The sequence below is a fragment of the Sebastes fasciatus genome, chromosome 24 (assembly GCF_043250625.1).
Source record: "Sebastes fasciatus isolate fSebFas1 chromosome 24, fSebFas1.pri, whole genome shotgun sequence".
In the NCBI taxonomy this organism is placed as follows: domain Eukaryota; kingdom Metazoa; phylum Chordata; class Actinopteri; order Perciformes; family Sebastidae; genus Sebastes; species Sebastes fasciatus.
In genome coordinates, this window is record NC_133818.1 from 9,294,166 (window position 1) to 9,307,304 (window position 13,139).

At 41.0% G+C, this 13,139-nt stretch overlaps 1 protein-coding gene across 2 annotated transcripts; it reads left to right on the forward strand.

Annotated features, from left to right (window-relative positions):
• The first annotated feature begins 231 nt into the window (after positions 1 to 231).
• LOC141762917 (cysteine/serine-rich nuclear protein 3-like) lies at positions 232 to 7,807 on the forward strand. Of its 2 annotated transcripts, none has more exons than XM_074627084.1 (5): positions 232 to 696; positions 4,255 to 4,425; positions 4,796 to 5,052; positions 5,565 to 5,861; positions 6,770 to 7,807. In XM_074627084.1, the coding sequence occupies exons 2-5, from the start codon at positions 4,278 to 4,280 to the stop codon at positions 7,799 to 7,801; spliced, it is 1,734 nt and encodes a 577-aa protein (XP_074483185.1). In that variant the 5' UTR covers positions 232 to 696; positions 4,255 to 4,277; the 3' UTR covers positions 7,802 to 7,807. The 2 variants fall into 2 exon arrangements, with proteins under 2 accessions (XP_074483185.1, XP_074483184.1); XM_074627083.1 differs by having other exon boundaries at positions 234 to 696; positions 5,565 to 5,876.
• Positions 7,808 to 13,139: the final 5,332 nt, after the last annotated feature.

The following is a 13,139-nucleotide window of genomic DNA, read 5'->3' on the forward strand; positions in this document are numbered from 1 at the left end:
AAGTAATAAAGTGGAGTGGGAAAAAACTACATCCCCTGTGATGTCAGGCGGAGAAATTTCCACTTATTTGTTCTAATTTTAGGAAGTATTTCTTATACATTTCAGTCAATAATTCTCCTAAAGACTGTGGAAAAGAGGTACTTCACATCGCAGAATCTACACTTTTCCACCCCCACCCCATCGCATCCACCACCACATCCACTACCCCCCCTCCCACCTCCCCTTCCTCTCTGTGATCTCGAAGGGCTTGCTTCACCTCAGTCAAGCTCCAGCGCTCCAGCCGGCAGCAGCATCGAGCTAACAAGTCTTTGTGAGGAGAGAGAGAGAGAGAGAGAGAGAGGGAGAGAGAGGGAGAAAGAGGAAGAGGGGGTGCAGAGCAGGAGAGAATCAGACAGTGCGAGCATAGGATGAGGGTGCAGAGGGAGAACGCATAAGATAGTGACAGAGGCAGAGATGTTCAGTGTTGCACAATAGTGCCAGAGGCTGCTGGAAAAAGAGAGAAAGAGAGAGAGAGAGAGAGAGAGAGAGAGAGAGAGAGAGAGAGAGAGAGAGAGAGAGAGAAAGCAGGCATCATGGCAGCGCTCACTGCATCATCACGACACATGGGGATGTTTGGCTGCTGCTGGTGAGCACTGTGTGATGCAGAGGAGAGAGTCGAGGACTTCCTGGAAACCAAAGGCGAGCCGAGGAAAACAGGTCAGTGGCGGTCAAAGAGACTCACAGGAAGCACATACTGAGAGGTTTCATCACGTCACAGGGTGATGCTGATTTACATTTGTCAATAAGAATTCCCCTGTTAGGTGTTTGGGGATGTGGACATGCATGGGGAGTACGCATGCAGACACGTGAGCAGGCTTGTACATGTGTGTGTGTGTAGTAGTGTGTGTGTGTGTGTGTGTGTGTGCAGGTTCGGTGCTCTAAATGGCACCGGTTAACCAGGGACTTTTAGGTTAAAGAGGCACAGGAAACTCTCCTGGAGCCAAGAAAAACTGCAACACCTTCTGTGTGACATCAAATACATAGAGAGATTCTACATAGTGTCTCTTCTACTACACACCTTTCTGGTTTTACAGTTTTTTCCTGAAAAGCAGTGAGCTGCATTATAGGACTGAATACCAAGGAGGCTGCAGTTAAAGATAACTAGGAGAAATAGTAAAAAAAGAAGGGAAGAATTTAAAAAAAAATTAGGTATGGAAATGAAGATAAGGCGGTAAAGGACATGGCCCAGAGTATTGCAGTATAAGAGGAAGGAGACAAAGCCCAGAGAGGAAAAGCTTGGCCCAGCATTCGCCTCTGCTGCATATGATGTAATCCTCTACCAGTCCAAGCAGTCGCCTCAACAGTTTTTACAAATTTGAAATTTAAGTATTGACAAAGTGCTAGCCGATTAGCATTAGATTAGCATTATCAGTCGCTGTAAGCCCCATAGATGTGGGTTAGTAGGGGCCTACTACACCCACTAGTAGGTTTGATCTTTTATTCACATGGTAGATCACCGAAAGAAGGTATAAAAGAACACGACAGCGACCGTAGTAATTATAACAGGAACAGAAGCGGAAGTCAGGCGCTGTAGTATAGACAGCATGAACTCCATATGGGTTGGAAGTCGGGGGCAATGGATGGGTGTTTTTCCCTAAACGTAACTGTTTTTTTTTTGCCTAAATCTAAAGAAGTTGTAGTTTTATTGCCTGAACCTAAAGAAGTTGTAGTTTTTTTGCGTAAACCTAAAGAAGTTGTAGTTTTGTTGCCTAAACCTAAAGAAGTTGTAGTTTTTTTGCCTGAACCTAAAGAAGTTGTAGTTTTATTGCCTGAACCTAAAGAAGTTGTAGTTTTTTGCGTAAACCTAAAGAAGTTGTAGTTTTGTTGCCTGAACCTAAAGAAGTTGTAGTTTTGTTGCCTAAACCTAAAGAAGTTGTAGTTTTTTTGCCTAAACCTAAAGAAGTTGTAGTTTTATTGCCTGAACCTAAAGAAGTTGTAGTTTTTTTGCGTAAACCTAAAGAAGTTGTAGTTTTGTTGCCTAAACCTAAAGAAGTTGTAGTTTTTTTGCCTGAACCTAAAGAAGTTGTAGTTTTATTGCCTGAACCTAAAGAAGTTGTAGTTTTTTGCGTAAACCTAAAGAAGTTGTAGTTTTGTTGCCTGAACCTAAAGAAGTTGTAGTTTTTTTGCCTAAACCTAAAGAAGTTGTAGTTTTGTTACCTAAACCTAAAGAAGTTGTAGTTTTGTTGCCTGAACCTAAAGAAGTTGTAGTTTTTTTGCCTAAACCTAAAGAAGTTGTAGTTTTGTTACCTAAACCTAAAGAAGTTGTAGTTTTGTTGCCTAAACCTAAAGAAGTTGTAGTTTTTTTGCCTAAACCTAAAGAAGTTGTAGTTTTGTTGCCTAAACCTAAAGAAGTTGTAGTTTTTGTGCCTAAACCTAAATAAGTTGTATTTTTATTGCCTAGACCTGAAAAATCCCTTTGTTTGTGTTCGATGTGTTGTTTTTAAGTTTCAGTTTCACTTTTACAACGTAGTAGGCCTTATATATATATATATGGTGCTTATAGTGACTGATAACGGCTATTTAATGGCCTGATAATAGTCGAATCAGGTGCCTAAAGTCACACTTCCCATTATCAGCAGTGCTTCTGAAGCGTGGGAGAACTTAACATGTATGCAAATCCTCTCTTATCAGAAGTGTAACCGTACTTTCAATTTTCCACAAAAGCAACCAAAACAAAATATCAGTTAATCAAAATCTTAATGAGTGCAACACTTCATTTGACATGAGTCATTCTCTACTTTTGAAGCATCACAACGTTTGGCAAGGTCACCTAACAGCACCTAAACAGCACATAATGTTGCCAAGTTTTGCAGAAAGCATCGTAAATTTACCCAGATTTCCAACAAATTACATGTGTTTGAGCTCAATATAGCAGTAGTTTTTAAAAATGTGTTATGTTTTACATTTCGTACATAACAGCACAATATAAAATCAGATACTTCACTAGTAATTTCACCTCCTGTCAGCCGCTTTGCAAGTTCAATGCAAAGGTTTGTATATAGATGAAATGGGCTTAGAACAAAAGAGTACTTCGGAACATTGTAAAAACCACAATGCAACCTGATTGCATTGATTTAATTTCTAAGTAATATTTTTGGGAAATCCTTTTTGTCACCACATCAAGGTTGTTATTTCTAAATTAGGCACATTAAGTTCACTTTTGTGGCTAAACAGTTTATAATATATGAGCACTTCAGAAGGCACTTCTCTTCAATTTTTTTTTACCTACTTATTCAGTAAGACATTGACTGGGTGATTCGACGGTGGATTCTCCTGATTAAAAAGGCAGAGGACAGAATAAATAAGATGTTTAGGTGGAGTAAATTCCACAGTTTTCCATGTGCTAGAGAGTTTTTTCTACAGGAATAAGTTTTGTTGTAATGTACTATAATGTAATTAAAGGGTTAAACATAATGATTTGTTAAAGGACCATACCAGGTCTTTTGCATGTTTTATTTAGCCCTTTTACTATAAATCACATATACTTTACTGCCAAACATTTTCTTAAACATACCATAGTTTTTTTTTTGATTTTCAAAATATATTTTCAAAAACAAAATTAAACCTGCGATAACTCTGTTTTTTGTCCCCTTTGGCGCAAGAAGCAATTTGTGAATGCAACACTGACATGCTTTTTATGCTTTACATGGCAAATAGTTTCCCATTTACACATCCAGCAGTTACAGAGCAACATTATCATTTATTTGGAGTCGTGTTTCTGTACACCCGATGAATATAAGTTCAATATTCACACTCTTTTACCTCTGTTTTGTTCTCCACCAACATCTATTATTACTAGAAATTTGATGACTTTAGACCCGATTTGAAAAAATCTAAAAAGATTTGCAATTCGACTTGGTCTTTATAAAGTGTACCACGAATCAATTAATTTCCCCTTCATTTCCTAAATTAACTAACGTTAACGCTAGTTCAGTCACACTTGTTTTAACAAACTTGTTTTAAACAAATAAATCCAAATTTGACAAAGCATTCATGATTTTTGTAAATTGAATATATTATTACTCGGCTGTTAAAATGGCATTACATTTGGTGAAGAATGCATTATGAGTTGTTTAGGACTCAGAACTCAAAGTTTAGGACTTGACTCAGGACTTGTCAGTCTTGACTTGGGACTTGTGTGCAAAGACTTGAGACTTAATTGTGACTTGCAAAATAATGACTCACCCATGATCTTTACCCTTGTCCTTTGCGCAGGTGCGACCAGTGGGAGTAGCAACATGATGAGTGGGATCCTGAAGAGGAAGCTTGAGGAGGGCCCGTCCCCTTATCTGTCCCTGCAGGGGTCTGATGATGAGGTCTCCTGCAGCGACAGCGGCAACAGCAGTGATAGTCTCAACCACCCCGTCCCGTCTGGGCTGTTGGACAGTAAGATCACATTACTAAACTGCTAAAGATAGTATGTTTTGGTACAATGGGAAGCTATCTCAATTCTAGCACCCAACAACACAGCAAGATGATGTGTAACTTTAGCACACTGCTAGTGTTCGCCTCCAGTCTTTCCTTGTCCAGCTAACACCGTGATGTAATCATGACGTCAACACAAAAAGGGTCTATATACAATATACTGTATGTTGCCACTGAGTCACATATTACGGAGATTTCACATTAAATTCTACGCTGATGACACACAGCTGTATAACACCAAGAGAGCCAGTGACACCGTTAATATAACCAAATTCTTGTCATGGCTGTCAGAAATTAAGAGCTGACTTAGTTTCTTTTTTTCTAATCTCAGCCACTCTCCAGCAGCAGTCAAAGCGACTGCGGGGCCGCAACGTGCACTTTGAGAGCGTGACGGTCTACTACTTCAACCGTCGGCAGGGCTTCACCAGCGTGCCCACGCAGGGTGGCAGCACCTTGGGGATGTCACCGCGTCACAGCGGGGTGAAGCGCTTCACCCTCAGGGAGTTTGCCATGGAGCAGAAACGGAGCCACCGGGTCATGCTTAGGGATCATCTCAAAGAGGAGAAACTCAATGCCATCAAACTCAAAGTCAGTGGGACGACTCAATAAAGCCACATTTACATGAAGTGTAGTGGAATTTTTAGATCTTCCGCCACAGCTTGATCCATAGGCTGTAGGTCCTTAAAGGATTGTTTTTTGTTCAAATATTAAAATTACTAGCCGTTACTAACATGTATTAAAGTAAGTGAGGACATTAATAATGTAAACAGCACTTTAACTAGGACTTTGAGATGGAGAAACTGTTCAAAATTGGGCAGAATCAACTATACAGAGAAGGTGCAACCTTTGTGTCTCAGATAAAGAAAACATGGTTACTGTAGGGATCATTTGGAGATTTTTATGTATGCCTAGTGGTGGGAATGGTCGTTACTCACATGTTTTAAAGTAAGTGAGGGCATTAATAATATACATTCTGCATGTTATGTAGCCAATCTTCAGCTGAAAGTGTTTCTCCTATATAATTATCCTGAGGGTCTAAATGTATGTGTAGGCGAACATTTATGTGAATCTTAATTGAACTTACTTTTCCTGTCCTCCAGCTGACTAAGAATGGCACCGTGTCATCCGTGGAGGCGGACACCCTCACGCTGGATGACATCTCTGAAGATGACCTGGATGTGGACAACACAGAGGTGGACGATTACTTCTTCCTCCAGCCGCTGACTACCCGGAGGCGCCGGACCCTTCTCCGAGCCTCGGGGGTCCGACGCATCGACGTGGAGGAGAAGCACGATCTGCGTTCCCTGCGCATGTCCCGAGAGGAGTGTGGGTGCCGCTGCCGGGGGATATGCGACCCAGAGACCTGTGCTTGCAGCCTGGCCGGCATTAAGTGCCAGGTAAATGGAACTGTGGTGAGGCCCATCTATAATACTAAAGTGTTGATGTCTGTCTTTGCAGTAGAACTTATTTAAAGTTAATCGTTTTTGCTAAGAAATCAGTATATATTGGCCTATCCTTGGAGGGTTTTAAAATATATGTTCTTCTTTGGTCAATATTGTAATTAACGAAAGTACGAAGATTAGGTTTTACTTATTCTTCCGCAGTGACAGGTTCCCTATATTAGTGTTCTCCAGGGAGCGTGAACTTTTGGTTATGATAATTTGATTGGTAAATTATCTGGGGCGCATGACGCCAACGCCAAGGGTTATGGCGCCAACGCCAAGGGGCGGTATGTGACAAGTTGGGATGAGAACATATTGAAATAACATGAACGAAAAGTAATGTCTAACTTTAGCAAGCTAGATCTTAATGGAAGCTTGTTAGCCTAGCATGATAGCTTACACTTTTTGAGTGGAAAGCAAACTTGACAGCACTACTGGGTCCTGCAGGGATGAGGTATTTTTGTAGCCCAACCAGGAAGTAAGCATTGCTGGTTCCCTCGAGAAAAAGCCATATAAATAAATAAATAAACCATTAAATGTACCAAAATAATATGAAATTAATAAAATGGCGGCATTAATTAATACTTAAAATGTGACATAAAAGTATATTTCTGTTGTAAATTTTTTTCATTTATATACCTTTGTATTAATTCCTATCTATCTGCTAATTTTCCCTTAATCCATGGAAATCAATGGAATTTGAGTTAAGATTTTCAGGGTATTTTGTACATGAAGTTCTCCTGCAATAAGGTGTGTAATTATATACATATAACACCCACAGTGGATTCTGCAGTGTCTCCTCGAGCATGACCAGCTCTGATTCACCACTGTTCCATTCATTTTTTTTTTTTTTTTGTCCTCAGGTGGACCGAATGTCCTTCCCTTGCGGCTGCACCAAAGACGGCTGCAGCAACAACACGGGACGCCTGGAGTTCAACCCGGTCCGGGTGCGCACCCACTTCCTGCACACCATCATGAAGCTGGAGCTGGAGAAGAGCCGCGAGCAGCAGCAGCAACAGCAGCAGCCGGAGCAGCAGCTTGTAACCAATGGCAACGGTTACCATGGCGACTCCTCCTTGGTCCAGCAGCAGCAGCAGCAGCCGAACCTGCAGTTCCCATTGATGAGTGGCGCGCCGCCGCACATTCCCATCATGCACCTCCAGAACACAGGCGATTCACGTCTAGATGAAGACGAGGAAGAGGAGGAAGAAGAGGAGGAGGACGATGATGAGGAGGATGATGAAGCGTATGAGGAAGATGAGGATGGCAGCAGTGTTTGCAGCGGGCTGTCGGACTGCAGCACACACAGCTTGGACACAATGGACCCCGAAGAGGAGGAAGAAGATGAAGAGGACGAGGAGGATGAAGAGGATGATGATGGGGAGGAAGATGATGAAGAGGAGGAAGATTGGGATTGCTCGTTGCACGGAACGGGTCCGCCGCCCTACTCGGTTCCACTCCCCTCTGTGCTGAGTTACTCTAACAACACGCTCATGAGCCTCAGTAACCCGTTCCACAACAACCCCCCCATGCAGCACTATCAACCAGACGCCGTCGCCCCCACGCTCCCCACAGTAGAGACCGCATTAGAGTCGGAAATAAACCCCAAACTCCACCGCCAAACAGAGCAGCAGAACCACTTCCCCGGCCCCACACTGTCCCTGACGCTCAAAACTCGCTCACATGTGGACACCCGTGAGAGCGACGCTGCCCCCGCCGGTGCAGCCGATGAACAGCCGCTCACGACAGACCTCCAGAACAATCCAGACCACCATGACTCACAGACTGAGGCTTCAGAGGAGAAAATAATGGAGCCGATAAAAGAGCAACCAGGACTGCAAAAGCAGGCAGACGCCGGTCAAATCACAAACACGTCACGCTCAGAGATGCTTTAGAGAGGAGATCATTTGGAAAATCTTTATTCAAGAATTGTGCCCTTCAACCATCAGTTTGATTTATTCTTGATAAGTGCACTTCCAAAGAGTGTATGAATGCAGATTTTGACACTCAGAGCTGATTTTAACTCAATTTGTCTCTAAACCTTTCTAAGATTGTAGGTTTAGACTGTTAAATAAAATATAAAATGGTCATTTCCAAGCTCAATATAACTAGGGATGCACCGAACCGACTTTTTCAGTCCCGATAGCGATCACCTGGGCTTTCGGTATTGGTCGATACCGAGTGCCGATCCAATATCAGTGTTTAATTAATAAGCCGTATGCCTCACTTTGTGGAAGTGACTGGGATCACTCTTCTATGTGTAAGGCCTGACTTAAAAATCGCTTTCCTAACTTCCATACATCAATCCATTATCTGTAACCGCTTATCCTATTCAGGGTCGCGGGATGAGCTGTAGCCGATCCCAGCTGACATTGAGCGAAGGCGGGGTACACCCTGGATGGGTCGCCAGACTATCACAGGGCTGACACAAAGAGACAGACAACCATTAACGCTCACATTCACACCTACGGGACATTTAGAGTCAACAATTAACCTAACCTGCATGTCTTTGGACTGTGGGAGGCAACAGGAGCACCCGGAGTAAACCCACGCCAACATGGGGAGAACATGCAAACTCCACACACAGGGCCCCAAGCCGTGTCAAAACTTAAACAGGAAGTGAAATTCCAGTATATATAGTATACTGTATAGTATATATACATAGAATTGAATAAAATAGATCAGCCCCATTGTCACGATATTCAATCCAGGTATTTGAGTCAGTATCGGCCCGATAGCCGATCCGGTATCGGTATCGATGCATCCCTAAATAAAACAGTGTTTCTGTATGTTACTTGTAACTATATGGTGTATAATTTATGCCCTTATAAAGTCTTTGACAGCATGTTTCCTGGTTGTGACCGGCATCTATGACGAATCCAGATTTTGAGGTGCTCGTATTGTTTCACTATTCTCCATCGTGCTGGTGTCTCATCGTTGCTGCTAGTCGTTCTTAAATGCCTGTCTGTAAAGCATGTGATCAGTTTACCTACGATGTTTCAAGGCTTAACACAAACTGTAAAATGATAAACGATGTCACTGGCAAAACACTGGCATTTATATGAATTACTTCCGATGCATAAAACTGTTTTAATTCATGCTTAAGGTCTTTTTTTGTTTCTTTTTGTGCTCACATTTTAGCCTCGCTGGTGGTCTTTAGTCCATTTTGTATATTATATATAAATATTTTCATATTAATAATGGAACATATGACTAATTGTATTTGAAAGGAGTCACTAGTAGTGATGTACTAGTGAGTGCAGGCCTTTACTAAGGCCATGCCCTATCTCGCAATGTTAACGAAAGGGAAATATAATTAGCGTATCAGCCCACGTGATTTGGATCCGCTACAAAATGTAATGGGTTCTTCCTTGGCCTATGCTTCATCCTTCCACCAAGTTTCATAAAAATCAGGGTAGTAGTTTTTCCGCAATCCTGCTAACAAACACAAATGGAGCGTTTTAGCATCTTTTAGCTAATTGTTTTGGTTTTACGTCCTGCAACTCAAATGTTTTGGTTCACTCTCAGAGCTCTCATAGAGCTTTTTGGTGAAAAAGTTCTGAATAACCTACTGTACACTACCGGTCCGTCACCAAACGACAGACTAGCTAGCAACTAGCTGGTGAACATAGCGGAGCATTTAGCGGCTAAAGAGCCAGCTATTTTTCTCAGGAGTTAAAACAGAGCTAAATGGAGACTGAATATTGGACTTACATACATCAAGTGGACAGAGACATGTCTCTAACGGAATGCTAATGTTGCTCCGTGTCTGCTGGATGCGTAAAAAGGCCATGTTTGCTACTGTGTTAGCCGCGTCTACTTAAACTGTGATTCTAGGTCAGTATTGTGGTTGAGTAAGTTATAATGTACAGCGAGCCGGTCATTGTTGTGAAATAAACCCCGACAATGACTGGCTAGCTGTACATTATCCCGCTTATTACACAGCTACTTACTTAATAAATCAATAATTTGACACAAAAACGGTCCGCCAGAGTCCGACATCAGAACAGCGCCCATAGCAACAGTCTGTTATAGAGAAACAACAGACAAGTATTCAACAAAGCGTAAAATAGTGAATATTAACATCAGTGTGTTAGCATTGCCATTGTGAGCATGTTAGCATGCTGACATTAGCATTTAGCTAGGGCTGCTAGTATGGTGGATTCTTTATGTTGTTTAATCGTACAGAAGAAAAAACAATCTTCTCACAGTTAACATGTAAACTATGCTTTAATGTGAACGTGTCAAAACGCTGCCAACGAAGTATCATGAATTAAAGAACATAACGACAAATCATGACCTTATAATAAAATTCTGTTTCATATATTCTGCCTAAAACACACCATTTTGTCTGTGCGTGTTATTTATCATTTTACAGTAATGTGAACAATGTGATAAAACTGCACTTTTTTCAGTTTTCAGATCAGTTAAAGGGGACCTATTATGCTTTTTCCCTGTTCCCGAACTGCCTGAAACACCTTGCTTCAAGTCCAACCTTTTCATTTGTGACGTGGTGATGTCACCAAGTAACACATTTGCATAATACCTGCCTAGCGGTAGTAGTGAGAAAAATAAAGTGTTTTTTGAACATTATAGCAGTAAACATATTCTAGTAGTAACCTAAAATACAAATATGAACCTGAAATTAAGCATAATAGGTCCTCTTTAAGGCTTGTGTCAGCAATTGACTTTGTCTCTCAATAACTGCCAAAACTGGGGGCCAATTATAATTCATGTTCTTTTAAAAGCAACTGTACAATTCCATGAGTGTGTGTGAATAAAAACTTTAAACATCCATCTCAGTTTAAAGGTGGTTAATTAATTGTGTTGGTGGTTGGTTTTTACTCTTGTTAAAAAAAGAAAGATAAGATAAAATACGACAAGACAAGACAAGATAAATAAAATAAGATTTAAAAAAAAAGATAAAACAAAATGAGATAAGAAAAGATAAAACTAAATCAAATAAAATGAGATAAGATAAGATCAAATAAAATTAAAATAAGAAGATAAAATAAATTAAAATAAGATGAGAAAAATAAAATAAGATAAAAATAAAACAAAATAAAAATAATATAAGTTAAAACAAAATAAGATAAAAATAAGGTAAGATCAAATATAATGAATAAGATAAGATAAAATAAAATAAGATAAGATAAGATAAAATAAAATAAGATAAGATGAGATAAAATAATATAAAATAAGAAAAAATAAAATAAAATAAAAATATGATAAGATCATATGAAATAAGATGAGATAAGATAAGATAAAATAAGATAAGATAAGATAAAATAAAATAAGATAAAATAAAATAAGATAAAATAAGATAAGGTAAGATAAGATAAAATAAGATAAGATTAAATAAAACAAGACAAGACAAGACAAGATAAGATGAGATAAGATGCTGATAAATAAAACACTAATTTCTTGATCAGGACAAACTAAATCCACTCACACTGTGAACGTCTCAGAGTAATCTATTTTCCTACTATTCTAGTTTTCTACCAGCAGATGGCGTCTGTTGCTTAACAACTGACTCCATCCTGCTGGCCAGTGACATCTTCTCCAGCATGAAGGGGTTAAACCATTGTTTCTGACGTCAGTAAATCTGTTGATTACATGTTTCCTGCCTCAGGACAGTCTGTGACATCGGAACATCTGTCCTGTGTCGGCAAACAAGCATCATTTCAATCAGTATTTTCCTCTGTGCATACAAGAGGACATTTAGACGTCACACCTGTGGCTTTCAAGTTATCTGCTGTGTCACCTTGCTGTCTTATTTATACCCTCCACCAGTGCTCCCAGTTTGAATTAGTTGCGCCCTTGCAGCCTCTAGAGAGCGCTGCTGAGCTGACAGCGCTGTGTTTTGGGTGAGGCTGAGATCAGACAGGGGCAGGAGGAGGAAGCCCCGTGTTGTGTTCTCACCTCATTGGCCAGCCTATTCATGTATAGAAATATTCTCATGGCTCGTTGCATAACCACACAACTGCAGCAGGTGCTGGGCACAATAGTGATCCTCCAGCAACCGACGTGCACACTGGATTTCATTAGGAACCCAAGGTCATCACTTGACCGCCCCCTTTTCCTTATGTAATCAAACCGGTAAGGTGTGCGTCCACTGTGTTGGGGGGGTTGGAACGCCCTGCTTGCTTTTAGCCAGCAAGGTATTGTGGGTAAGCAAAGCTCAGAGACGCTGCTGATCAATCACAGGAAGGGGAGCTGTAATGTTAGGTTGCTAGGCAACAGGATGGGAGAAGCAAAAAAAGCGTTTGTAGGGGGGGATGCTGCTGGGTGGGCGGGTGGTGGTAGTCTCGGCTTTTCACCTCAGTCTCCCTCCAGTCTATCCCAACACCTCCTTCTCCTTCTCCTTCAACTACAGTCTTATTGTTGATTCTAAACACTAAGTGACGTGTGACTGTGTTGTCTTGAACACTAAATATGTTTAATATTAAATATATTGTTAAAAATGCACCAACAGCAGCAGGGTCAGAGATTCAAAGTCCGGCTTACGGCCCTTCTGTGTGGAGTTTGCATGTTCTCCTGGTGTTCGCGTGGGTTTACTCCGGGTGCTCCGGTTTCCCCCCACAGTCCAAAGACATGCAGTTTAATTGTGGACTCTAAATTGCATGAGAGGATAAGTGGTAACAGATAATGGATGGATGGATGTATTTGAGCTTGAAGGTTTATTGTTCGACAAAAAAAAAAAAAATTCGAACTCAAGGTCCACTTACTATTTTTCTTCTCGGCCTTTCAGTTGCAAATTGTGGCATCCATCAGCGAACGAAGGTCAGTCGCTCAGTTGTCAGGATCAGCTTGTAGCTCTAGTCATGTGATGATAGATGGTCATATGGGATGATGAAGGACAGGAGATGTGGCTGAAAGCTCCACCATGTCCTCTGAAAGAAATCTAGAAAGTAAAGCTTGAGTTAAAGGAACAGTGGGTAACATAGCAGAAATGGAATATAATATTCATAACTATGTTTTCATTAGCGTATAATCACCTGAAACTAAGAATTGTTGTGTTTTCGTTAGCATGAGCCCTTCATATCTACATAGGGAGCGGGTCCTCTTCACGGAGTCCGCCATGTTCCTACAGTAGCCCAGAACGACAAACCAAACATTAGAGAGAACTTTTCACGTTTTTATGTTACCTGAAGGCCACCGTAGTTCTTGGACAGGCTTGTGAAACTGCGGTAACGTGAGCCGCAGAGTGTAAAACCGCGGCACCACCAGCCG